The sequence below is a fragment of the Thermobia domestica genome, chromosome 4, assembly GCF_964235325.1.
Source record: "Thermobia domestica chromosome 4, izTheDome1.hap1.1, whole genome shotgun sequence".
In the NCBI taxonomy this organism is placed as follows: Eukaryota; Metazoa; Arthropoda; class Insecta; order Zygentoma; family Lepismatidae; genus Thermobia; species Thermobia domestica.
The window spans coordinates 333,811,020-333,837,527 of NC_137457.1; the positions used below are offsets into that span (position 1 = coordinate 333,811,020).

A 26,508-nucleotide genomic window follows, 5' to 3' on the forward strand; every position below is an offset into this window, starting at 1 on the left:
GTCTCGTCTCGCCTCGAATTCAAAAGGTACTTTGAGTTCCTTCGTGGCCGTGAGAGATTAGCATATGCGCCTTTGGCGTGGAAGACCCGCGTTCGATTCCCAGCGGAAGCTCATGTGGTTCGGATTCCACTTTAATCAGTAGGTCCCATCTCTTCTGTAGCCTCGCTGCTGAAATTGACGTTAAACTCAAAATCAACTCAGCTCAAAAGGCACTTCTTATCTTGTAGACAACGCTACTTGGTATTTGTTTGAATTAGCGTTCCTCAAACTTTCTTTTAGAACTTTGGCCCACTTTCATTACTCAGACTGTTCTATAAATCACAATACTCTTCATATCTCTGGTAAGCCAACTATTCATCTTTTATATTTTTTTGAGCGTCTGTTAAAACTAGTATCCTTATAATTTTCAATAACTATTAAGTAAAATTCCCTTAATTTAACACTAGTACTAAAGGAAATGACCGTTCCTCGCACGGGGAGAATAAATTTATCGAAAATGTTTGAACTTTCTTTCCTCTTTTAGGATATGAATTTCAATGAGTTTAGCTATAAAACTCCTTAAGATACGCCTCCGTATTTTTTGCATAAATTTTGAACTCCCCCTCTCCTTTTAAGATACGCCTGTTAATCAATATGGCATGATAAAAAGACGTTGACGTAGGTACTAAGAGTTCCAAAATTCATTTGAAGCAGGTGAGCGGTTTTCCGTGATTTAATCACAAACAACAACCAACGCCAATTTCATAGTGCCTAGGAATTGGCCATCCCCCTCTTAAAACGGGAATTTTGAAAGATATTGGGTCACGTTTCCGTTTATTTGTCATAAGATTTTCAAATCCAGAATTTCATATTCCTATTCTTTCTACGCCCGCCAGGAATTTGAGACAAATTGTAGACTCTCACGTTGGGAGCTCTGATAACCCAGCTAATTATCACAGTCATGATTAATACATCATTGGGAAGTTTGTTTAACACAGATTCCAACGAGGTAACATTTGTGCGATTCCCGCCCTATCTGTATAAGAAGAAACAAAATAAATGAGACAAAAAATTGGCTAACTTTGCCACCCCTCCTTACCATATAAGCAACAAATACACGTAGAGAGTATTACAATGTAGCGGCTACTTCATTGCATCACATACGAATTTTTATGACTGCATTTCTAAGAGAGGATCGTCCCCGAAAAACGTGATGAAAAAAAAACTCTACCCACCTTCCGTTGTACCCCTAACATGCATAAAATTCATGTCGACGGAAAGCTTTATTCTTCAGTAAAATGAAATGAAATCTTTGAGTTTTACGTCCCACGATTATGCTGGTTATGCTAAAAGAGACGGTGATTGTGAGGAATGAATGAAATGGTGGAATGAAGAAAGTGGGAGAAAACGGGAGAACCCCGAGAAAACCCATGAGCACAGTGGTTGTCCACATGGCGCGAGCTGGGATCGAACCGGAGGTGAACGCTCTACCACTGAGCTACCACGCCCTCCCACAATTCTCTTCCTAGCTGAGCTATTCCGGTTAAAGCCTTAAAGAAGCAGTTGGGCGTTTAAAGGCTAATTTGAGAGCCTCGTAAGATATTCTATTTTTCACGTTAATTCTGAACCACATACGACGTACGCTTCTAAGAATTCGCCCTTTAATCAAATAGATTATTAAAATCTATTTCAAAGTGATATTAAGTCATGATCATCATCATTATAGGTATTCTACCATTATTGGCAGATCACTTGCCGCAACTGAGAAGCTTCCATGCTCCATGGGCTTCCGTTAACCTCTTCGTCTTCATATACGATTTTCCTGTTTTGATCGTCCATTACTTGTGGTCTCCTTCGTCCCACCCTGGGGGCGCGGTGGCTCAGTGGTAGAGTGTTCAACTCCGATGCTTGGGGTCCCTAGTTCCATCCCAGCTCCTGCCGTGTGAATCTTGTGATGGACAAACACCTTGCTCGTAGGTTTGCTCGGGGTTATCCCGTTTCCTCCCACTTTCTTCATTCCACCATTTCACTCATCTCTCATAATCATCGTCTCCTTTAGCCTAACCGGCATAAGCTTGGGACGTAAGACTTAAAAGATTTCATTTCATTTCGTCCCACCCTCTCTTTCCTGCCACCATAACCTCTAGTACGTCCTTCTTAGCGAATAATATCTAAAATTGTTCTTTTCTCCTCCACCATTTCTAACATCCACTCATTCATTTTTCGCTGCACCTACGTCCCGTTTTAGTTACAGTTCATTATTTTCAACGGTTGTCCCGTTTTTTCTGATTCTCAAACGGGACACCTAAATGTCCCGTTTTTAAGCAAACATGACCCAGGTGCCCTGTAATTATTATTCAAAATATAAATGGTCAATGTTAATTGTACACTCTTCCGTACCAACACTCATTGGGAAGGTTCAGCCGTGCCTAGAACTTCTGAATATTCAAATGAGAATTGAATGTTCTGTGGTTCAAGTGGGAATTCTGAGTGTTCAAGTAGTTAAAAGTATTGTTGGGTAGTACATAAGTTAGAAACGCTGTGTTATCATTCTTACTTGTGTATTTTGTAAATTGAAAACACTGCTGAGTCCCAAAATGCAATGTGGAAGTCAGCCCCCCATCCCCTGTCGCCGATCCGTATGCGTCCCGTTTTTTAAAGTAAAAGTTCTGGTCACCTTGCCCAGTGGCAGATCTCGAGAATCGCTTTGCTGTTCGTGGACCATAGTTTGAGAAAAGCTTTTGTTAATCAGACAACGATGCTACTTCTGAATTCCACTCTGGAGACACTGGACTGTTTGTAGATTCCTCTCGTTTAATAAGCAGCCGGATGTTGAATGCAATTTCACAAACAAAAGATTCTTCAAATGTCATTAAGCTTCATTCCTCTGAGCGTAGGATGGATAGCTTCTCATTACGTTCGGCGTTGCTTCATATGCACGCTCTTAATTTCCGGTGCATTCTTCACGTAACTACGTGCTGGACAAATAAGAGGAAAGTTCATAAAATTCATGGACTTCGTGACCTACACAATTTTCCAACAACAAGACTCAAGGAGTGCATGAAGGGAGGAAAAATAGGCGTCATGCAATTGGTTGTTAAAACTGTCTCTGCGCCTCTATGTCCAGTATTTACTAACAAAAATGTCATTCTTTAGGAAAGTGATGAAGAATTCATAACGTATTAAAATAACAAGTAGCTGCATCACGTGTACACCGCGTCAAGAAGTTCGATTTGTTGGGCGAGATGTTTTTTTCATTTAACATTCAAACAGGAAGTGACACAACATTTCTGCCACTTCTGGTATTAGTAGAGATTAGAGTGAAGGTAGAATATATTCTAGGGATAATTAAACTGATTTCAAAAACTGTTTTTCGCTATAACTCTTCATTTTTGTACGTAAATAAATACTGAAAGCGGAAGTTGCATTGGGTTTCTATCATTTCCGGTTTTAGTAAAAAGTTAAGAATGAAGATTATATGTATTCTTGAACCACTTCATCGATTGCACTCTTAAGTGAGCGCTCCTACGCATTTTTGATTAACATTATCCTTCCGTTCACACACATACATGAATACACACACAGATCAGCCAGAACATTAGGACCACCTACCTACTATCGATATAAACCCGTCCAGGCGATAGCAGCGTCACCTGCCGAGAAATGCCTGCTAGTCAGGCACATGTACGGTGCATGTAGTGTCACTGAGCGGAATTGCCGTGTGTAGAAAGGGAAGGCGCGCGATCTATCTTAGCTTGACCGAGGGCAGATTGTAACGGCCCGGAGGCTCCGCACGAGCATTTCGGAAACTGCACGACTTGTCGGGTGCTTCGAGCAGGTCTGTGGTGAGTGTCTTCAACAAGTAGCGAAACCAACGTGAAACGACGTCCAAATGTCGAGTGATTGGACGCCACCTCTCTTTACACATGTCGGACGTCGTAGGTTGGGCAGACTGGTAAAGCAGGACAGGCCGCTAACTGTGGCGGAACTAATATCAGAGTTTAATGCTGTGCTGAGTACAAGTGTGTCTGAACACACAGTGCACCGAACACTCCTAACGATGGGCATCCGCAGCCAACGACCCACCCATGTGCCAATGTAAACACGACGACATCGGCAACCTCGACTGTAATGAGTACATGACCATCGCCACTGGACCTTGGAGCAGTGGCAGAGCGTTGCATGGTCTGATGAATCCCGATACCTTTTTTACCATGTCGATGGGAGGGTGCGAATTCGTCGTCTTCCAGGAGAACAGCTCGTTAAATCCTGTACTGCGGGACGGAGACAAGCTGGTGACAGCTGAATTATGCTCTGGGAAACATTCACGTGGGCAACCATGGGTCCAGTAGAGCTCGTGCAGTGCACCATGATGGCCGAAGAGTATCATACTTTGGTTGCATACCACGTACACTCCATCATGACAATCATGTTTCCCAACGGCAGTGGCATTTTTTAACAAGATAATGCGCCATGTCACAAGGCCAGGAGTGTGATGGAGTGGTTCGAGGAACACAGTGTCGAGTTCCAATTGATGTGCTGGCCTCCCAACTCACCGGATCTGAACCAAATCGAACACATCTGGGATAAGATTGAACGTGACGTCGGAGCGCATCGCCCCTCCCCGGAATTTAAGGGAATTAGGTGACCTGTGTGTGCATATGTGGTGTCAACTCCCTCCAGCGACCTACCAAGACCTCATTCCTTCCATGCCAAGACGCGTCCCCACTGTTATCCGTGACAAAGGTGGACATACCGTATATTACGTAAGTGGTCACAATGTTCTGACTGATTGGTGTACATATACGTAGAGAGACCAAAAAGTTGTTACCCTCACAGTGACAGAGATATCCTGATAATGTGAAAAAAAAGCACAATTATAGGTTGACATCTGACTATTACGTGTGCTAACTAATGTTACAGGGACCAGAAAACTAGGCTGCGGCAGCATCTTGAACAAAGTCGAACACCAAGCTCTGATTAGGTTATTCCATCTTAAAGGAAAATGGGAACAAATGATATGAAGGAAAAATATGACAGTTCTGTTGGTAAAGAATGCTCGTTTTATGACAATGAAACGCTGGGAAAGACAAGCGATCCCACAAGTCTACAAGATGGCCAGGCGAGATCCATCAACATTTACAACACAGAATTTCACTTCGTGAAGGGAGATGTTCAAGTACTAGATCTCTCATGTTTTAAGAACAAGTTTGATTTTTGGACACACACATATATTATATATAAATGCTAATTTTTCCGTATTATCTTACTCAAGGGATATTTAAACCCCGAAGGTCCCCTTCCGTACGTCAGTGCTCAAATCAGAATTTAGAGAATGTTTTCAAACTGAAAAAATCACTGGAATCTCCAAAGTTATGGTTGATTTTGCGGAGGGAGGGGTGCAAAGCCAGTTTCACCGTCATTGCAGATGTGGCTTTCCCTCTTCCAGAAGTCTGGACCAGCCACTGCCTACAATATACTACCTTTTGTCCTTTTCCCACTGAAATCTTCCATTATAATTATGTAAGCACATTTCCTCTCTTTGTCTATAATTTCTTCTATTCTGTCATAATTTCCCTCTACTTTTTCAGTTGTCGGTGCGTATGACTGCATCACTAGTTGATTCTTCTCTTTTCCTTTAAGTTTTAAAATAAGAACTCTACATCAACAGATTCTACCATTTCTTTCAGGCGCTTACCCAAAATTATTACCAGTTCATTTCGACTGCCCTTTTCATTATCTGAGTGAAATACTTTCCACATAATTAAATACGTAAGCAGTTGAATAAATCAAAATATTGCGTTACTTACTGTTAAAGTTGAGGTGATTACTGTCTTGAGTTACGTCGAAGAACTCACCTGAAAAAAGAACAGAAACAGATGTTTTTAAAAAACAAGAAATAAAACCATGTCGGATGAATGTAACTTACTCCATGAATTTATACATATTATATGTAGTGTATTTAACATTGTAAAGCAAACAATTCTAGGTTAGCTATAAAGTTTTACTTGAAAATAGTTCCAAAAGTGTACTTCTTTGGTAGGGTTTACGTATGTCCCGACTGTCGAAAAAGTCATTTAGAATGACTATTATTTTTTTCGTAATACAAGACGAAGATACAGCGATTTAACAAAACTAATGTACGGAATGTACGAGAAGTCGTCGTATCATTAGGGTTTAAGTATCACAGAAAACAATGTCAATGTAATTTTAGTTGGGGTATTGGTAATACTGCTCTCATAGTCAAAGATACTATTGTCTGGTATCCCTGCTTTCAAGGTTGCCTGGTCCCTACGTTCAAGGTGGCGTGGAGCATTTCATTTGTAAACACGTCCAGGCAGTGTTTCTTCCAGACATTTTGGGGGGCGTTGCATCCCCCCGGAGCTCTGAGAGTGGCGACCCGGACGAGGCCAAAATAATACTTCTATAATATAATAATAAATAAAATAGTATCAGCAGTGCCCCCCCGGAATGCTACGTGTGCCCCCCCCCGGAACATTTTTTCTGAAAGAACGACTGCTTCCAATCCGTTGGATTAGCGTGGTTCTCCAACACCTCCATCTACTACAGGGGCCGCGGTGGCTCAGTGGTAGAGCGTTCACCTCTGGTGCTTGGGGTCCCGGGTTCGATCCCAGCCCCTGCCAAGCGAACTTTGTGGTGGACAAACACCTTGTGCGTGGGTTTCCCATCTACTACATTGAAAAGACCCTCACAAAGCCCGGGCCTTGCAACATCAGACAAGACATTGTTGAGGAATAATCAAGTCATATGTCTCTCTTCGTCGATACATAGCAGATGAAGAAGTGGGGAACTATGGAGGAAGACTATCGAATGTAACTCTTCAGATGCTCCTTAACATGTCAAGGAGGACGTGGAGACGGTACAGCAAGATGGAGCACATGTAGATCCACTGGATACGTATTGCGTATATAAAAGTCCAGCTCAAACCTCTTGACGTCTGTCGAAAACCAATGGTATGCAGGCGCGACGTTGTTGGATTTCGCTTCCTTTCGTGTATAGGCATAACGTGAATCATTAACGCGAGAAATTAAGATATTGGAAAAACAAATTCGTTGTTACAAATTTATTAACGGTAGATAGTGACATATATCTTGAGGACATACATTTGAAAATGATTTCTCCTAATTCAAGGACAAAACTATTAGACAACTTCACTCAATTTGCATTGGATATTGTGAAAAGGAGGACATGCCTTAAACGTCAAGAGGTTTGAGCCGGACTGTAGATATGCAACTTATAACTGGCATCGCTGTGACACTTAAACCTAAGGGATTTCTCGAAGATCCTATAGAATGGTTTCGAGAAATCACCTGTAGGAAATCAGTTGGGATAAATGATTTAAGAGGAATGCAAATGAAGACTCACTGAAATCTTTGGCGATCTAATAAAATAGGTCCCTGATTTGAGGATGCTAAAGTTATCACTAAGAAGTATAAAGAAAGGGACTGTGGGGCGACTTCAGTGGGTCTTTTGTAGGGGCTAGTGGTTTTCATGAATAACATACCGGATACTTTTTCAGCTGAGCTGTCAAATGTTTCAGGGAATTAAACCAGTGACGTAACTAGGGAACACACGGAACTTCTGCCCCGGGCGCCGGATTGGGAGGGCGCAAAATTGAGTAAATAATTGGGGAAGCGTTTTGGTTTGGTTGGTCAAGGGGGCGCTAAGGTGAATTCTTGCCCCGGACGACAAGAATCGTAGTTTGCTGCTGAATTGAACCCGGGTCCGTCGAAAAAATGAAATCTTTAAGTTTTACGTCCCACGGTTATGCCAGTGAGGCTAAAGGAGACGGTGATGAGGAGAGATGAGTGAAATGGTGGAACGAAGGAAGTGGGAGGAAATGGGAGAACCCCGAGAAAACTCACGAGCACGGTGTTTGTGTACCACAAAGTCCACACGGCGCGAGCTCGGATCGAACCAAGGACCCCAAACACCGGAGGTGAACGCTCTACCATTGAGCCACCGCGCCCCCCCTTCCGGGTCCGTCGAAGACGCGTACGCTAACCATATATACAACTGGTAGCTTCTCCACGATAACTTATAAAATTTATCCAATTTTAAAATAATTTCCATGTTTTCGAAAGAATTCTAATGGTTTGAAATTGCAATGAATCAAAATTAAGAGAAAAGTAGAGTAAAATTCTCTTCAAGTTGGAAGTTTGCACAATACAACTACCACGATTTCACTATACAGTATAATCTACGTAAATGTTATTAAATTCTGATCAAACGTAATGTATTTTCTATACAGCATTCCAATCATTCCCATTGGTTGCAATTAAAATTAGTAGAGAATAAGTGGCTAAAAGCAGACAAGCTCCCTGGAACTTGCATTTTTTAAAAATTATCTGGTAAGAAAATAATTTCCGTCGATAAATTCCACCAAAATGATTCGATTTTGATGTAATATGCTGTACGTTTTCTTTGAGGCTTTCCAATCATCCTTTCCCACGTAAGACTAGTCTTTTGTTAGTAAAGGGATTAATGTACCCCTTCGCTATTAAAAAAAAAAAGTGCTTCCACGATAATTTTCGTTTACAAAAATGTGTATAGAACATAGTTACAAAAGACTTCGCCAAGAATAGTAAAATTACTGACAGTTAATAACTAATTAAAACTATTGCCAAGCAATTTGTACCTGACATATACATTAATGGCACTACCACATAGCAATAAGCAAAGGCTAATGATTACCATTATTAAAGAGTTAAGCCCATTTTTACATCTCTCAACTTCGGGTGAAGTTCCGTAGTAGCAGTAGCAATAATAGTAGTAGGTTAGGTAAAGCTATGTTCAGTTGAGTATTATGGTAAAGTCCCGAAAAAAAAGTACTAATGTGGATCGAAGGGTGGCCGAGTCTGTGAAAATGCCGGGTTATATGAAATGGGGTTTAAAAAGAGTAAGTACTAGTGTTTCCTCAGAAAATACAGTACTGTAATTGTATGTATGGTTGCTTGAGAATACAACAGAGAATAAACTGCCCAATTATCCTTAAACAAAGGAAAAATGCGTACTTAAAGCCTTTACTATACATGACAATGAAAATGAATACACACTGTACCTGATAAGACAGAGCTCAGAAAATTACTTGAACAGGTGTGAAGCGCGGTTTTTTTTTTTTTTTTTTTTTTTTTTTGGCCCTGCCAGAGTGTAGCCCAGTTATCCGGACTGCCGGGTATCGAGTGCCGAGTTTTAGGGACTTTACTGTACTGCTATGCTTTGATATTTTTACTTGGGTATGGTGGAATGTGGCATAATTTTTTTCTAAGATTTATCAATCATTCCTACTGCCTGATGCTTGTCACCAGTGTTTCTTTCAGAAACAATGTTCCGGGGGGCACTCTCAGAGCTCTGGGGACACTACTATTTATTATTATATTATAGACGTATTATTTTGGTCTGCTCCGGAGGGGGGCACTTTCAGAACTCCGGGGGGTGGGGCAGTGCGCCCCCGAAACAGGTCTGGAAGAAACATTCCTTGTCACACTACCTCTGGGGTCAGTTTGATCTTGTAGTTATTATCGATCACAGCATATATTTGGATTGCGATAATATTGCAAGATTTATGAGGTATCCTAAAAAATAATATCAATCGCAACATATACCAGTACAGTAACCAACTTTCCGATAATAAAGCATTGAATGAAGTAGGAAGCATGTGTTATGAGAGTAGAAAAGCTCCATTTGCGATTCACACTTCCTTGTAAAACCTTGTTTCATATAAGATTAACAATATTGCTTGATTATCTCCATCAGATACCCAAGTAGCGAACTCAACGATACAAACTGTGGCGTATATAATCAATACATTAACACTTTTCTTCTCATAATTCTTCCGTGTACGACATTTTCATGTTATTTTTATTGTTTCCGCTTTTGTGTTTATTTGTTTATGAAAGTTGTCACACTCGCATCGGTAGCATAGCGTGTTTATTCATTACATTACGAACGACAAGCGAACCAAACATTCATGAATATGTGGGAAAATTTCTCACATTCTTCTTAAAGATACAGCGGCCAGTGGGAATTATTAAATCATACTCACAGAGCCCCGGAAACTATTGTAAATTTCTTACACGACAACAAATAGCCGCCGATGCTGGGAAGGTTGAGGGGGTCCGGGTTTCCGTATTAATATCAACATTTTTACCTATTTTCTTATAGACACACAGCCGGCTCTACCATATGCGCAACACGTGCCGAAATCTGTCATAACTATCTATTCTATTATTAAAATGCTACAATAGCAATTAAAAGCGCCCGAACTCCAACGTATAACTATGGCTTTCAAATCTTTCATTTACGGTTATGTATGATTTCACGTTTAACAAAGACAAACATTTTAAGCATTTGTACTTTAAATAGTCCAAATTAGTTTCATAAAGTTTATGATATAAAATTATTGTTCAAAGCCTTTGTATTTTAATAAGCCTTCTGTAAAATCAATGCATATGAGTTGTGATTCCATCTTCCGAGTTCTTTTAAACTATATTTATATGTTTGTGGCCTTCCTTTCGACAATGAGATCTCGGAAACTACAGGCTCTAGATAGATGACGTTTTCACTGATCGATTGGAAATTTTGCGTAGATTGTCCAGTTCTAATTAAATATTTAAAAAAAAAAAAAAAAAACATGGGCATTATTTCTTTATTACATTTTTAAGGGTACGCTGGAAGCGTTGAAATAAATTTTTAAAAAAAATCATCATATCCTAGACTATTTGTTATACATTCCAACACCACAACGTTTGTGTATTGGGGTTGTATATGTCTCAGGCGTTTGTTCCATGGCCAAATAATAGCGAAAAAGGAAGGATAACCATTTCTCGAGTCTTAAGGTAAATCTTTATTTTTTGAGTATTTTGCCCAATGAACACCATATATAACTGACATTATAATTAATTGTATATGTAATGTATTTGCTTATTCCATACTGCATGCAAGAAGAAAGAAAACACTGGTCATACATGAATTAGAAACTCCAATCGGAAGTAGGCTCAAATCTTGCAAACGGTGCGAGATATTGAGAAAAAATAGTAGAAAAAATCTCCTCTTATGATACCCCTTGCCGATTTTTTTTTTTTTTTTTAATCAAGACGTCTTTCACTTGTGTCTGTAAAGGGACATGTACAAATGTTGTGAGGAATGAGAAGGAGATTTATGCTCATATGCGAATGATGCGCTGTGTAGAGAGCGCAGGTTCAGCTAGTATTATTTAAAATGGAACGTTTCGCTTCACAATTCTGCGGTACTTACGCAATAATTTTTATAGGGTTAGTTTGGTTGGCTACAGGTAAATAATTTGAAGTAGTCAGCGAAGAACTGTGTAAAATTTTTTGCTGAAGTACCGCTGGATTCTGAAACATGTATTTTTGGATAGCGTACATATTAGTTCCTAATTGAAGTCTTGACGCGACTACGATAGGTCTCATAGTTTTGGAGCTATGGACCTTTAAAGTTCATTTTCTTCATGTTTTCGGCAGCCTATAACTCCGACAGGAAGCATTCGTGCACCCACGTTGGTCTATACTTTTTGTCTTATCTCGGTGTCAGGAATCACTTCCCAAACGTTGTCGATGTTGTTTTGAAACACCCTGTATATTGAACGACTCAAGTATACAGACAAACATCCGTCGCAGAGTAAAATTTCAGGTCCCCTTTTTAATACGTCCCTAATCAACGGGAATCAAACACGGGACCAAGTCTGCACAAAGCATGAGAAACCTCAGATAAGGTATGTAAAGACAATTATTCTCAATTAGAAAAATGATTAGTGAACCTTCGTCCATAGCTGAATATCTCCAGATAGAAAAGACTGGGAATATTACAGATCGATTTTCTTTTCAAATTGAGAAGATTAATGAGTAGCTGAAGATGTCATCTGATTGGCTAATAAATTTCTAGCTGGCTGTTTGTTTTTCACTAATTTGCAATTTCGGGAGGAAATCAAATTACCTTCCAAATATCGAACAGTCAATGAGTTTTCATCAAAATGAGAGACTCGTTAATAAAACGAAGCAGCAGAAGAGGCGGGGGGGGGGGGGCGGTTGAATTGTAATTAGAAACGACAGATAAAATTGCCTTGAAGCGTAGGTGGATCCAGCTTAACGGAAGTAGAGTGGGAGGTACTGTGCAAGATAATAAAAAAAGTGACCATATAAAGTTCCAAACTTTTTGGATATTTTCCCATCTATCTTTAGCTATGTTTTGGGGGTCGCGATGGCTCAGTGGTAAAGCGCTTACCTCTGGTGCGTGGGGTCCCTGGTTCGATCCCCACCCAAGGTGGTGAACAACATCATGTCCGTGGATTTTCCCGGGATTCTCCCACTTTCTTATTCCACCAATTCTTCCGTCACATTTACTTGCTTTAGTTATCGTCTTCCTTAGCCATTGTGGGACGTTAAGGGTCTTCACTACAGCGAAATTAAACTACCGCTAATTTTAGAGAGTTTTCTGTAATATCTTTCAAAACAAATAAAAATACTCGAAAAGCAGAAACGTAGTGAACTAGATAATACGGTTTTGCGTGTGATACTGTTATCACAACTCATCTATCTGCTTTCGATTTGCAACTGTAGAAAGATTTAGCATTTTTTTTTTGCGGGTTCTTTAAATAGCGGGATACCAAAAGCAGATAGGTGAATTGTGGTAAAGGTATCACATGCAAAATCGTATTGTGTAGTTCACTACGTTTCTGCTTTTCGAATATTTTTATTTGTTTTGAAGATATTACAGAAAAACTCTAAAATTAGCGGTAGTTTAATTTCGCTGTAGTGGAGACCCTTAAACTGAAAGCTTTCACTTCATTTAGCTATGCTTTTGGTAGACGCTCCCGAATAGCCGATGTTTTATAATGCAGCGGAGTGGCGGCTCTCCAGGGAAGTGTTACAAGTAATGAAGTATTTCAGTTTAACGTGACACGATTATCCCCTTTTGAGGCTAAGAAAGACGGATGACTGACTAAGGTAAGTGAATGATAATGAAAGAATGGGTGGAATGAGGGTGTGGGAGGAAACGGGAGTATACGATAGTGTTCCCCAGAAAAATGAAAATGAAATGAAATCTTTGAGTTTGACGTCCCACGGTTATGCCGGTTAGGCTAAAGGAGACGGTGGTTATGAGAAATGAGTGAAATGGTGGCATGAAGAAAGTGGGAGAAAACGGAAGAACCCCGAGAAAACCCACGAGCACGGTGTTTGTCCACCACAAAGTCCACACGGCGCGAGTGTTCCCCAGAAATTTAACTTACTTGACTGGGGATAGAACTAGTGATCCCACGCATAAGAGGTAAGCACTCTACTTATGAGCCACCGTGACCCTAAAGCAGCGTTTCCCAACCGGTGTGCCGCGAGGAAATCGAGTTGAGTTGATTGAGTTGATTTTGAGTTTAACGTCCCGTTCAGCAGCGAGGCTATATGAGACGTGGACCTACTGATTAACGTGGAATCCGAACCACATGAGCTCCCGCCGGGAATCGAACCCGGGTCTCCCACGCCATAGGCGCGTATGCTAACCGCTTAGCCAAGAAGGATCTCCGCGAGGAAATCGAAACAAAATGATTAATACTATAGCAACCAAATTGCAAGACATAGCAAAAATGTATATTTTTGTATTTCACATTACTATGAATTTCTACCATGGAAAAAAATACTGGAATTGTAATATATTATTCTACATCTATTACTGTGTAACAGACAGTATTTCGGCTCGTACACATTTCCACGGTTAGCTGCTATGTTACGCTTCAATTGAGAGTCATACTAACACCGAGAAATGGAAACACTTCTATGGTACGCGTCAAGTGAACGTTCGTAGAACACTCATTTGCACGTCAATGACAGAAGAACACTTTGTTCAACAGGTGTGTTTTGACTTCGACGCATCGCAAGCTGTGTAATTGCAATAATATGCACCGGTTTTGGTTAAAACAGCAAAGTTAAAAGTACAAGACATTTGTTTGTTCGTTCGTTATTTAGTGATCTTCGTTCTTAGTGAAAGGTTGGATACAGTTTTCGAAAAAGAAAGCGTATTTTTAAAAATCTGAGTCCTACAGTATATATTTCGCATAATGAGTTAGCATAGGGGAAAACCAGTGATCGAGCTTTCATCTCTGTGAGAAGGAGATCAGTAATCACAGAAAAAAATACCATGGTATTTTATATTTGCAAATAATAATAATAATAATAATAATAATATCTATAAGTGTGCCGCGAGAATTCAAGTTACACCCGTAGTGTGGCGCAAGTTGAAAAAGGTTGGGAAACGCTGCCCTAAAGTATATAAGTAAAAAGCATTACAAGGTAAGAGAAGAAATCTTGGTAGGCCTACAAACTAAAAAAAATAAATAAATAAATAAAATAAAATAAAAAAGTGTTAATTCAACACAATTGCTCTGTGTTAAATCTAGTTACGTTAAGTTTTGACAACTGCCTGCTACTACTAATGGCTGATCTAGCCTGAGGCCGGGGGCGTAGGCTCCCCTAATTTTGGGGGTGACAAAAATAATTGAATCTATTCTCTATATATTTTTGAAAGTTTAGAGTAAACTCATGATATAGTCTATCTATCATAGTCTGGGTGCTGGTTGCCCTCCTTCTCCCCAACGTTTTACCTTCTAGACCCGCCACTGGCTACTAATTCAATTCGATGAGATTTTGAAGTAAATGGTTAAAACTGCTAGCGATTAATTCAACTACTTGACATGATCTTTATAGGTTTGACATATACCGAAAATAAGTGTAATACCATCGAACACAGATGGCACTTCTGCTAATGTAGTACCTTTCGTACATATGCATAAGAACATTAGAATTCTATCTCTAGAAGCTAATTGAAGACTTACGTAATGTGATTGTGATATTCTAGAGTTCGTTACTTAAGTTTTTTTTTCTTAGGTTGTAGCGAAAAAATAATTCTTACTTGTGTGACTTTCCTCACGAGTCGCCACTGAGATGAAGTAAGACCTTCCTCATCTCCAAGACTTTGATTTCAGTATTTTTTCTTAAAGTATTATTATTATTATTATTATTATTATTATTATTATTATTATTATTATTATTATTATTATTATTATTATTATTATTATTATTATTATTATTATTACTTCAACGCAATCCAATATTTTAAAAAGGACTCCCCACGGGTTGGCCTCTTTTATAGCGTTGCCTCCGAGTCTCACTGTCTGCTGGAGAATCTCATGTTGCATAAATGAGCAATCGACTTGTTCGCATGGAGTTCCATGTATTTATTTCTCTTTTTGTCTTTGTTTTCCAGAGAGACGCGCGACGACACAACTGGCTTAACGCCACTGCGTCAAAAAGTAATAACATCTTTTGTCGTTGGTTTTCTGCTGTCCCGAAGTCTGAGGGCGCCTTGGCTCCATAACAACTCGCTGTATGATAATGTCATGCCGTGCTCTTTAAAAATTGCGCAGCTTTAGAAGCAAGTCCACTGTTACCCAGTTTTCGTACGAAGCATTTTGTTTTTTAATACAGCTTAGTTTTCTTTTTTATATATATATATATTTAAAACTACAAGCTTGTTGTTCCTTTTAAATACTTCTGGCGGCCGCGTTGGCTCACTGATAAGAGTGCTAACCTCCGACGTGTCGGTTCCTGATTATATCGCCAAGTGGGTTTTATGGAACCGCGGTGGTTCACTGGTAGAGCGCTCACCTCTGGTGCGTGGGGTCCCTAGTTAAATCCTAGCTCGCGTCATGTGACCTTTACGGGGGAAAAACATCGTGTGCATGGCTCTTCCCATTTTCTTCATTCGATCATTATTATCTACTTCATCAACACAGTCTCCCTTAGTCCTGAAGCATAATAGCCGGACATTTATTTAACAATCACCAGATACACCTCAGAGGATATTTTATACTGGATATCTAACAACAATAATAACAATGGAAAGGATTTGGGAAGGTATCAACCAGGGCCTATTTAGTAGGTACTATCCCGGCATTTGCCTGGTAGGACTGAGGGAAATCATGGAAAACCCCAGTCAGGATGATCGGCAGCGGGAATCGAACCCACGACCTCCCGAATGCAAAGCCAACGATCTACGACTTGAGCTACTTCGCTTGGTGTGGCTTTCTGGTGGATAAACAGCGTGACCATCAGTTTTCTAGGTGTTGTCCCGTTTCGTACCACTTTCTTTCCATCATTTCTTTAATTCCCAAAATCACCGTCTCCCTTAGCTTCGGCGAATGATCGGGGGACTAAAAAGAGAATACATCTGGCTAAAAAAGACGAATAATGTTTTGTGTAACATTTGGAAGCAATAGCTGGGGTAAAAAAGAATAAAGTTTGTTACTGGCAAATGTGACATCGTATACAGATGTTCGCAGCCACCCCACTAATTTAACAATATTTCAAAGACAGCTGGTTAGAATCTACTAGGGATAGGCAAAACCGGTTTTTATAAAAGAAACGGAAACCGGTTTCTAGAAAAACCAAATCCTGAAAACTGACATTTTGGTTTTCTCAAAAACCGGTTCGGTTTTTCACCGAAACAGGTTTCGGTTTTCTCCAAAAGCCGGTTCGTTTTTCCACCGAAACCAGTTTCGGTTTTCTCCAAAAACCAGTTCGGTTAAAGAAAACCGAAAACGGATCCGGTAAAAACCGAACCGGTTCTGGAGAAAACCGATAACCGGCTTCGGCAAAAAACGGTTTTTTGAATATTTCAAAAAGCGGTTTCAGTTTTCCTAGAAACGGAAACAGAAAAACCTGTTTTTGTGCCCAGCACTAGACTACAGGGTTTGTATGATAAGTAATGAGACCAGGTCTGGAAACATTGTTTTATTGATCTGATCTGTACAGGGACTTAAAAGCTTTCGAAGTACTCTCCTCTTGCGTCGATGCACTTCTGCAATCGATGTTTCCACGCTGCAAACGCCCTCTGGAAGTCAGCAGCCGGCATGTCCTTTAGAAATGTGGTCACGGCTGCTTGGATGGCTGTGACGTCTGCAAAACGGGTTCCTTTCAAGCGTGGCTTCAGCTTCGGGAAGAGGAAGAAGTCGGCCGGGCTCACATCTGGGCTGTAGGGTGGTTGTGGAAGGACTTCCACCCCAATCCGGGTCAAAAAGGAGGTCACTAAGAAGGCGGTGTGGGCAGGGGCATTGTCGTGATGCAACTTCCACCGGCTAGCGATCGCCGGTCTTTTCCGCTTGACGCTCCTGTGCAGTCTCTCAAGGACTTGTTTGTAGAAGGCGGCGTTGACGGCTTGTCCTTGGGGTACAAAGTCCTTGTGGACCACCCCCACATTGTCAAAAAAAACAATCAACATTGTTTTCACCTTTGACTTCGACATTCTGGCCTTCTTGGGGCGCGGGGACGCAGGAGTGTGCCACTCCGCGCTTTGACGTTTCGTTTCAGGGTCGTACTGGAACACCCACGACTCGTCACCTGTTATGACGTCATCTTCAAAGTTAGGGTCACTGTTCATGAGGTTCAACAGTTCCTGACAACAATCAACACGTCGTTGCTTTTGTTCGTCAGTCAACACTCGCGGCACCAGTTTCGCACAGATTTTTCTCATTCCCAATTGTTCCGTCACAATCTTGTGCACTGTTGTGTGGTTCATATCGAGTTCATCAGCAATCAATCTCAACGATAATCGACGGTCTGAGTTCAGGAGATCCCTCACTTTTGCCACAGTTTCGTCCGTAGTCACTGTTGTCGGGCGTCCAGCCCTCTCCAGATCCTCAACGCTTTCCCGGCCGTTCCGGAACGCACTGTGCCAACGAAACACCTGGGCTTTGGATAGGGCTTCCTCTTTGTAGGCCTCCGTGATGAGAGAAAGCGTCTGAGTAGCCGTTTTCCCCAGGCGAACGCAAAATTTGATCGCATAACGCTGTTCGATGGAACCCTCCATGTTTGTTGATTTTCCGCCGTGACAAGAATGTTCACAAGGGCTTTGTCCAAGGCTTGTCCGCGCTCCACTAAGGCTCGGAGCCAACTGACGCGCGGTGCGTTGCTTTGCTCGGACCCCCCCCCCTACATCCTCCATCACCGACAAACCCGCTCCAGCGACACGCGCGCCGCGGCGCGGCGAGTCTCATTACTTATCATACAGACCTTGTACATTATGTCCTCCAATTTTTTTTTTTTTTTTTTTTGAAGAGTCTACACTACGTCTTTCGTAATGTAGACTGATGCATCTTTAACTTTAAAATAGCTCTATTTCTAAGCAGTTAGATTTATTGAGACTCCTTTATACTGTTAATTTTGTCCGTGTATCCCTCCGTTCTGGGTGAAGAATCTCAAGAAGAACTTGATGATAAAGACAACTTATTTCGATTGATCCAGTCAATTCTATCGTATATACAACGCAGAAGAAAGTGTTACGAATAATGTTATCAGTTCCGTTTCATACACTAATAAATCACTGTTTCAGAAACTTAAAATATTACCATTGCCGTGTATATACATTCTCGAAACAACATCATTCATATATATGAATAAAAGAAACTCCCAACTGAATTCGGACCTACACCAATACAACACTAGTACAACCAATCATATTCATATAGAAAAATTTCGTCTAACAAAAACTCAAAATTCGTACACCACATGGGAATAAAATTTTATAATAAATTGCCAGACTGTGTCAAACAAATGCCAAAGTTCCAGTTTAAAAGACACCTCAAGTTGCTATTGCATGAACATCTTTTCTATAGCTTAGATTATTATCTTCAGTATGATCTTTCTTTGTAATGTATATATATATATATATATATATATATATATATATATATATATATATATATATATATATATATATATATATATATATATATATATATATATATATCAGGGGGGATCCAGGACCGACTTCTGGGGGGGGCGGTGGGTTGTCATACTGCTACTTTTAAGGGCTCCAAACTTTGGGATGGGTTTAATTTATATATATAAAATAAGAAAGTTTCCTTTTCTGGGGGGGCCTGGAAGCCACAACATGGGCGCCCTTGTCTGGAACCACCTGAAACGGAAGGCTTCAAGTAAACATGTTAGTCGTATAAATCTTTTCAGTTGCGAACAGTAGCGTCATTTTAGATTTGGCTTTGAGGAAGGGGGGCAAGACCCCTTGATATAAATAAAATTTCGCCCCGATCGCCCCCCTGGATCCGCCCCTGATATATATATATATATACTTTTAGTTTAATTTTATTGTTACGTATATATTTTGTATTATTATTATATATTATTTTTATATTATTATTATTAATTGTAAAAATGTACATCTTGACCAAGCCATGAACGCAGAGTTCTTACGGCTGGGAATGAAATAAATAAATAAATAAATAAATATATAAATGCATCACAGCCTGCAGAGTAACGGAAGTTGATGGAGGTGATTCATTCACTGTTATCATTTCCGTTGAACACTATAAAACAAAAGCAATAATAAATAGCAAGGAGCGGTTTTCTTCAATCCCAGAATACACTTCATCTCCATTCCTACCTCTGTACTAAAACCGGAAGTGATAGAAATCCTTTACAACTTCCGGTTTCAATATTGATCTACATACAGCTAAAACTATAAGCGATAGAGAGAAGTGTTTCTCAAAATATGTACCATTTTCTCTCTTAACCTTTTATTCTAACCGGAAGTGGCGCAAATCAACCACTTCTGGTTTCATAGTTGATCGCGTACAGAATAAAAACGAGAACAAAGCGAGAAGCTGTAAATGAGACTGATTTATCACACGCCAAGGATGAGATTATTCAATGTTCACTGCTTTTCCTGAGAAGTTGACGTAACAGGTGTTTGGCTAATGGGGCGTTTACACTTAGTCGATTTGCGTTCGATTCAGTTGAATTGACGTCACTTTCAACCTAATCGACCGTGTAAACAGGACTTCAACTTAATCGCTTGTTGATCGAAGGCGACTAATCGACTGGCAACTGAATTAATTGAAAGACGTTCTATTTTCTGTGGTTGAAATAATTGAACACATCCATCGATCTGATTCGGCCTAGTTGCTTCGATTTAGTGGCAAATGCAGCGAGTCGATTTAGTCGTGCGACTAAATCGATTTAGTCGTGCGACTAAATCGACCAAGTGTAAACGCCCCATTAGGCATGTTAGTACACACACAAATAAAGGCGATCACATTTTTTTTTTTTTTTTTCACAATACACTAATTCCATTTTGATATTTCTTACTAAAATTGCACTGCTTTTGTCTTCGTAGAATAGAAGTATCGTCATAAATCTTATTCCTACTAATTAAACAAAAATGTTAATTTCTTAGAGCACTGATTTTACGTGTACAATATTAAAATTTGCATGGCGCCAATTGAAGTTGTTTGCTTAGTATCACTCTTAGCTCACATAAATAAGGGGTATGAACACAATATGCTCACTATAATTAATCCCTAAGGAATTTACATGATATTCCAATAAACAAGGTTTTAATTGGCACAGATAAAGTTGTATTAGTGTTATAATTTTATATGATTGATATAGGTACAGTGCACTGCACTAAATACTTATTACTATTTAATGAATCCTATAATTTTAAGACCATTTACGCCAAATGAAATGCTTCACTCACAAGTGCAAAAGCACTGCTGGTTCATTCCATGTCTAAATAAGGGCTGGCTGGAGCTACTGAGTTTCGTGGAAAGATGAGGCGCCAATTCGATAGCAAACAAAAGTGAGAACCGAACTTGGCACAAATGTTTTTTTTTTCTTTCTTCACCATTGGTTCAGACACAATGTTTCTTTTTTTTAATTTAGTGTAAAACACTTTCGCTACTACTTCATAAGACAGGGAGGAGAAGCAATAGAATAAAAACATGAAAATAAATCGCTAATATACTACTGGATCGAATGTTCATATGCGTAGCCAGAAATATTCGATGGCAGGCGATATGTCACAGTTTTAAATTACTATTATTATCTGCTTCCTTTTGTGTTTCGTAGAATACCTGTTCCCTTCTTTCTCCTCCGAATATAAGATCTCCGATTCCATCTCCCCGTTATTTGGCTATTTCACTGGAAAGCAGGGCCGTAACTTGTGGGGGCAGGGAGGGGCAACCCCCCCCCCAGGGAAGTTCGCCGTTCGAGAGGGTGCCCACTTCAAGAAAAAAAAATTCTTACTTTATATACGATACGAACATGAAATTATAAAGGAAGCATCAAACAGGTTCACTACATTACATAAACAAGACAGCACACAAAAGGGAAATAAAACAAAAATGAGTCGTGGGCCCATTTCAGTAAAAAAGTCCTGTTATGAGTCCTAGAAATAATATCTATTTCTATGGCTTTTAGATTTGTCAATATTGTCCCATTAATTAATTTGTCATGTATGAAATGAACCCAGGGGAGTAACTAACGACCCCACAGATCTTGCCGTGCGGGAGGAACCACAGGCTTCGGGGGGCACATTAAGAGAAAGAGAAAATGGAAATAGGGGCCCAAGAAATAGAAAAACAAATTTTTCCAAGGGGTCCAAATACGCGGGTTAATGCTTGCCCCCCCCCTCCTCCCAGAAAAAATCTAAGTTACGACGCTGCTGGAAAGCGTAAGTTTGGTAATAGTTTTCGTTCTTTACGTACAAATATTGAAGCATTTCGCATTTTAACCTCTCTCCACTTAATAGACCTTGCGGCGCAGTGTTTGAGACAACAGATCCGTCTGGGAAACCCTGAAAATATATCGATTACAATCGGGATCTCACCCGGACCTCTCGTATACATAATGCAACTATCATTCATATCTCCAAGCCGAGGTTAGGTTTGCAGTGTTAGATGGACAATCAAATCACTAGAAACAACATACGAGTCTTCTAATTATCTTTAATTTCAGTAAGAAATCCCTTCGTGTTCTTACTATTCCTAGATAAGTATATACTCTACCAATTCACAACTTCTAAACATTTTGAAGGAATGTATTGTGATATTTATGTATAAGTTAAGCTCGCTTCCACAGAGGGATTATTGCAGTTCCAAGATTTAAGTAAATTGAAATTCTTTCCATTTCAACAGAAAAGGCTCAAAAGGCTGTTTAAAAGGCTCAACGTCAGAGGTTGCAATCTCTGGTAGATGCGCAACTGCCGATGTTGCTCCAAATTCAATTACAATACACATTTGTAAATATAGAGATGGGATTGTCCAACCACAATAAGAGTGGATGTGGTCTTAATGGCTTCAATAGTGTGGCTATTGACACAATAAACTGGAGAGCATAATGATTAGCTGACACTATGCGACGGAAACTCCGGTTCGATTCCCAGCTCATTGCACATACTTCACTCTTTGAATTTTATTGCTTTCTCTTTCATACTCACCGTCTTCTGATAAAGCGTCGATGAAAGATATTACAATAGTTCTGATTTCTGTTTTTTGATAGTATATTTAACTCGTTTCGGGTAGATGCTCTATTTTTCATGTCCACTTCGGTTTTGTACAAACACATAATCACCACTATCATCATATAAACACATAATGCCCAATCGGCTGCGTACTGTACGCTGTCTTCTCTCGTGTAGAATAATTGTACATACATCTCCTTCCTGGTGTTCACTGCTCTCGCTATATGCCAAGCGTGGCATATAAACACGCAACCGATCGTTCCGTTGAGGACGAATGTGGTATATAAACACAGTTTTGAAAAATGATTTTTCGAATTTTCAATGGATCATAACTCTGAAAGGAGGCGTTTTTCGGGCCATGTTTATTAGAACTGTTTTCTTTCATTTCGTATAAGGAATCGCCTCCCAAAGTTTGTCGGTGGAGTTACTTACCACCGTGTATATATTTGAGAAATTGAAACTTCATTAACAAATGAAGGTAAGTTAAACACGCGGCAAAATCGACACATTTACGAATACATTTGTTAATTATGTTAGTAGAATATTGTTACATATTATGTTTCTGATTACGTACATATCAACTTGCCTAAAACATATTGATCCTTTTGTCCACAAGATGGCGTTAGTGTCTTAAATTTCAGAACAAATATGAGTCGCAATAGGACAGGGTTAACGTCATCTGACAACCGACAGTTGAAGCTAGTGTAAACAAGTGACGCAATTCTTATAATTAAGACGTAAGATATTGCTCCGTCAAGATGACTGAACTTTCAGAAACACTGTAGCACACTTCACAAATTTACTTGAATAAAGACACAAATGATGCACAGGTTCATTAAGAAATTAGTGCTGTATATTGGGCAACGTAAGTTATTAAAAGCAACAGCCAAAAGATGATTCAGTTGCTTTCGTTTAGGAAATATCCATATCCAATATGGTTCCTGCAGTGGGTGACCAATCTCACCAAAAGTGAAGAATATTCTAACAGAAGTCGAGTAAGGAGCCATGACATCACCAATGACCTCAACCGAAAACCAAACAGTATTAAACCATTTAGAGAGAGTTATCTACAGAAAGAATCTCGACGTTTGAATGGCAAATATTTACTGGATTGAATTTCCATTTGAGAATCGCTACTGGAACGCAACGACCGCGACCCATTTCTGAAGCGATTCATCACGACTGATAAAAAATGGAAAATGTACGACATCGCTGTGCGAGAAAGATGGAAGCGAGCAAAAACTCCACAGTCTGTAGCAAAACACACGTTGTGCTAAGAAAGGTTACACTCTGCGTTTGGTGAATTTTAAGGGCATCATGCATCACGAGCTGCTGCCATCGGGAAGAACGATACAATCGGACATGGACTCTCGACAATTAGTGCTAGTGCATCTACCAATTCAAAAGACATGACTGGAACAGGTCAACAGAAAAAGTATGTTTACGTCCCATGCTTATGCTGTGTAGGTGGTGAAGAAAAATGAATGGAATGGTGGAATGAATAAAGTGGGAGGAAACGGAAGAACCATAGGAAAACCCATGAACATGGTGTTTGCCCATTACGAAGTCCACTTGGCTCAAGCTGGGATTGAACCAGGAACCCCACGCAACAGAGGTGAAGCTTTACCACTGAGCCATCATACCCCAGAAACAATGTCATATATCACACTCACAACGGCAGACCGCATGCATCTTTGACGACCCGTCAGAAATTAACAGACCTTGGCTGGGAGGTTTTAGTGCATCCACCATATTTTTCGGGCTTGGCACTGTCAGACCATCATTTGTTTCAGTCTCTGCAGAACCCTGAATAGTGTTAAGTTAATTTCAAAAGAGGCCTGTGAAAACCACGTGTCACGATTTTTTGACCAAAAACTACAGAAATTCTATGACAACGGTATTATGGTGTTGCCAGAGAAATGGCGCGTCATTGAACAAAATTATGCATATACGGTTTTATAATGTCATTTTCAAATAATAATAATAAATGCATTTTCAATATTGACCTCCAAACTCTCAATACTTCTCAGACAACGTGATACAAGACTGAAAATGTATATTCTATGATTTTTAACATTGAAAATGAGATATAATACCTACTTGGGATACTAAAGGAATTGACTGTTCTTTTCAACAACCTTTTATTTATCCACAAAAGACCCTTAAGAGGTTCATCATGGCGAAATTAAAATACCGCTAAGTTTACAGTAACTATATGATATCTTCAAATAGATAAAAGATAATCGAAAAGTGGAACAAGAGCTCGTTAGACAATATTATTTTACATAAGATCCCATTAACACGACTCGTTTATCTGCTTTCGATTTCCAACAGTTTAAAAGAAATCGGCATTTATTTTCGTGTTTCTAAATGGTTGCAAACGGAAAGCTACTAGGTGACTCGTAATAACAGTACTCATGCAAAATATCTTGTTTCACTTTTCGATTATCTTTTATCTATTTGAAGATATCATATAATTACTGCAAAATTAGCGGTATTTTAATTTCGCTGTGACAGGCTTCTTAAACTCTACAATAAATCACCCTTTCCGGTGGCTGGATTAGAGTTTGGCTTCCTTTCCAGCACAGAGGCTATATGACACGTGGGTCTACAGCTTAACGTGGGAACTCCCGCCAGGTATGAACCCAAATCATCCTTTCGGATCACCAATAGAGAATACATCAGATTTCACTATAATCCTCAAATCATAAACCCGATTCTATATTTTTATATTCATATCACATACTGAAACAACCTCACATCAGTGATGGACAAAACAGATTTTTATAAAAACCAAAACCGGTTCGGTGTCTCACCGAAACTGGTTTTCTGATAGAAAACTGAAGCGGCTTTTATTTTATTAATTATTTATTAATTTAAAAACCACCTGATACAGTTCAAAGGCCATTTTATACTGGGTATCTAACAACAACAACAACAATGGAAAGGATTTTGGATGTTATCGACCAGGGTCTGTTTGGAAGGTACGATCCCAGAATTTGCCTGGTAGAACTGAGAAAAACTCTGGAAAACACCAGTCAGGATGGTCGGCAGTGGGAATCGAACCCACGACCTTCCGAATGCGAAGCCAACGCGCTACCACTTGAGCTACTTCGCTCGGTTTTAACAGAAAACTGAACCGGATTTGAAAACCCAGTTTTATAAAAGTTTTCAAAAACAGAATTCGTTTTTTCTAAAAGGTGAAAACTAGAAATCTATCTTCTTTTGTGCAAACCATTACCTAAATTACAAGGATACTACTGCAATATATAAAACCTTTTCTCCCTAAGCTATCCTACCTCACCACTACTGAGAACTGAACATAGGTTTACATCAACTTTTTCACTTAAAATTATCAATAATACAAGTTACCAAAATATACACTATGTATTCTTTCTGATATACCCTGTAAAAACATGTAGCCATCAGTGTCTTGTGCTAAGTTCTACAAACAACATAAACCACCGTAAATAGAAGAGCTGAGTTACATACCGTACGACATGTGCAACGGTTAAGACCAATTGAAGGCTTGTAGGACAATTAACGGTCCACAACTCACGCCTTGTAAACACCCGAGCTTTGATGCTCTTTATCAAGTGTTTGGAGCCAGGTCGACGCAGGCGCTTCTTTACCAGCTCCAGCGCGCTCTCTAGCGGCACAGTGCTCTCTGGTCAATAGTTGGTGCCAGCGCTACACAACAGACCAGTGACCGTCTTCCATAACACGAGAGCAACTGGAAGGCGGCCAACTCATACAGAAAACGACGCAACATAAAAGTAAAAGGAAGGATCTATTTCGTTTTTAATAAAGTGCATGTGTCTGCAGCTTTTATTTTGTTTCTTGTGTTGGGAAAGAAAAAGGCGAGTGCAGTTGCAAGGAAAGAAAGATTTAAAAAAAGAATCAAACTTTAAAACTTAAAGATGGCCCAACAATTAGTCCAACGAGTGGATGAAGTACTTCAACCGTGAAAATATCTGTTTGTTTTGGTTAAGTAAAAACTATTAGCCAAAACATACGGGATTTAGTTAAAACTAAAAAAAAAGAATGCTGCACCATGGTTAAAGATCATTTAAGGCACTTTATATCCCTTTTGTGTTTCAGTGGTTACGTCGTGGAACCACCTTTTAGAATGTTTCCTCCCTTTTTTTCGTTTGGCGCTCGTTACAGGGTGAAACCACGTTCCGG

The 26,508-nt window shown here is 39.7% G+C and overlaps 1 protein-coding gene across 3 annotated transcripts in view; it reads right to left on the reverse strand.

The window, feature by feature from the left end:
- Window positions 1-26,508, reverse strand: part of LOC145684481 (guanine nucleotide exchange factor DBS) — a 295,537-nt gene that overhangs the window by 206,776 nt on the left and 62,253 nt on the right. Inside the window, exon 2 of one of the 3 annotated variants that reach the window (XM_081756925.1) lies at window positions 5,790-5,837. The exons of the other annotated variants lie outside the window; for them this stretch is intronic. Coding sequence (XP_081613051.1) covers window positions 5,790-5,837 — 48 coding nt within the window. The remainder of the gene's footprint in view (window positions 1-5,789; window positions 5,838-26,508) is intronic. 3 annotated transcript variants of the gene reach the window in all.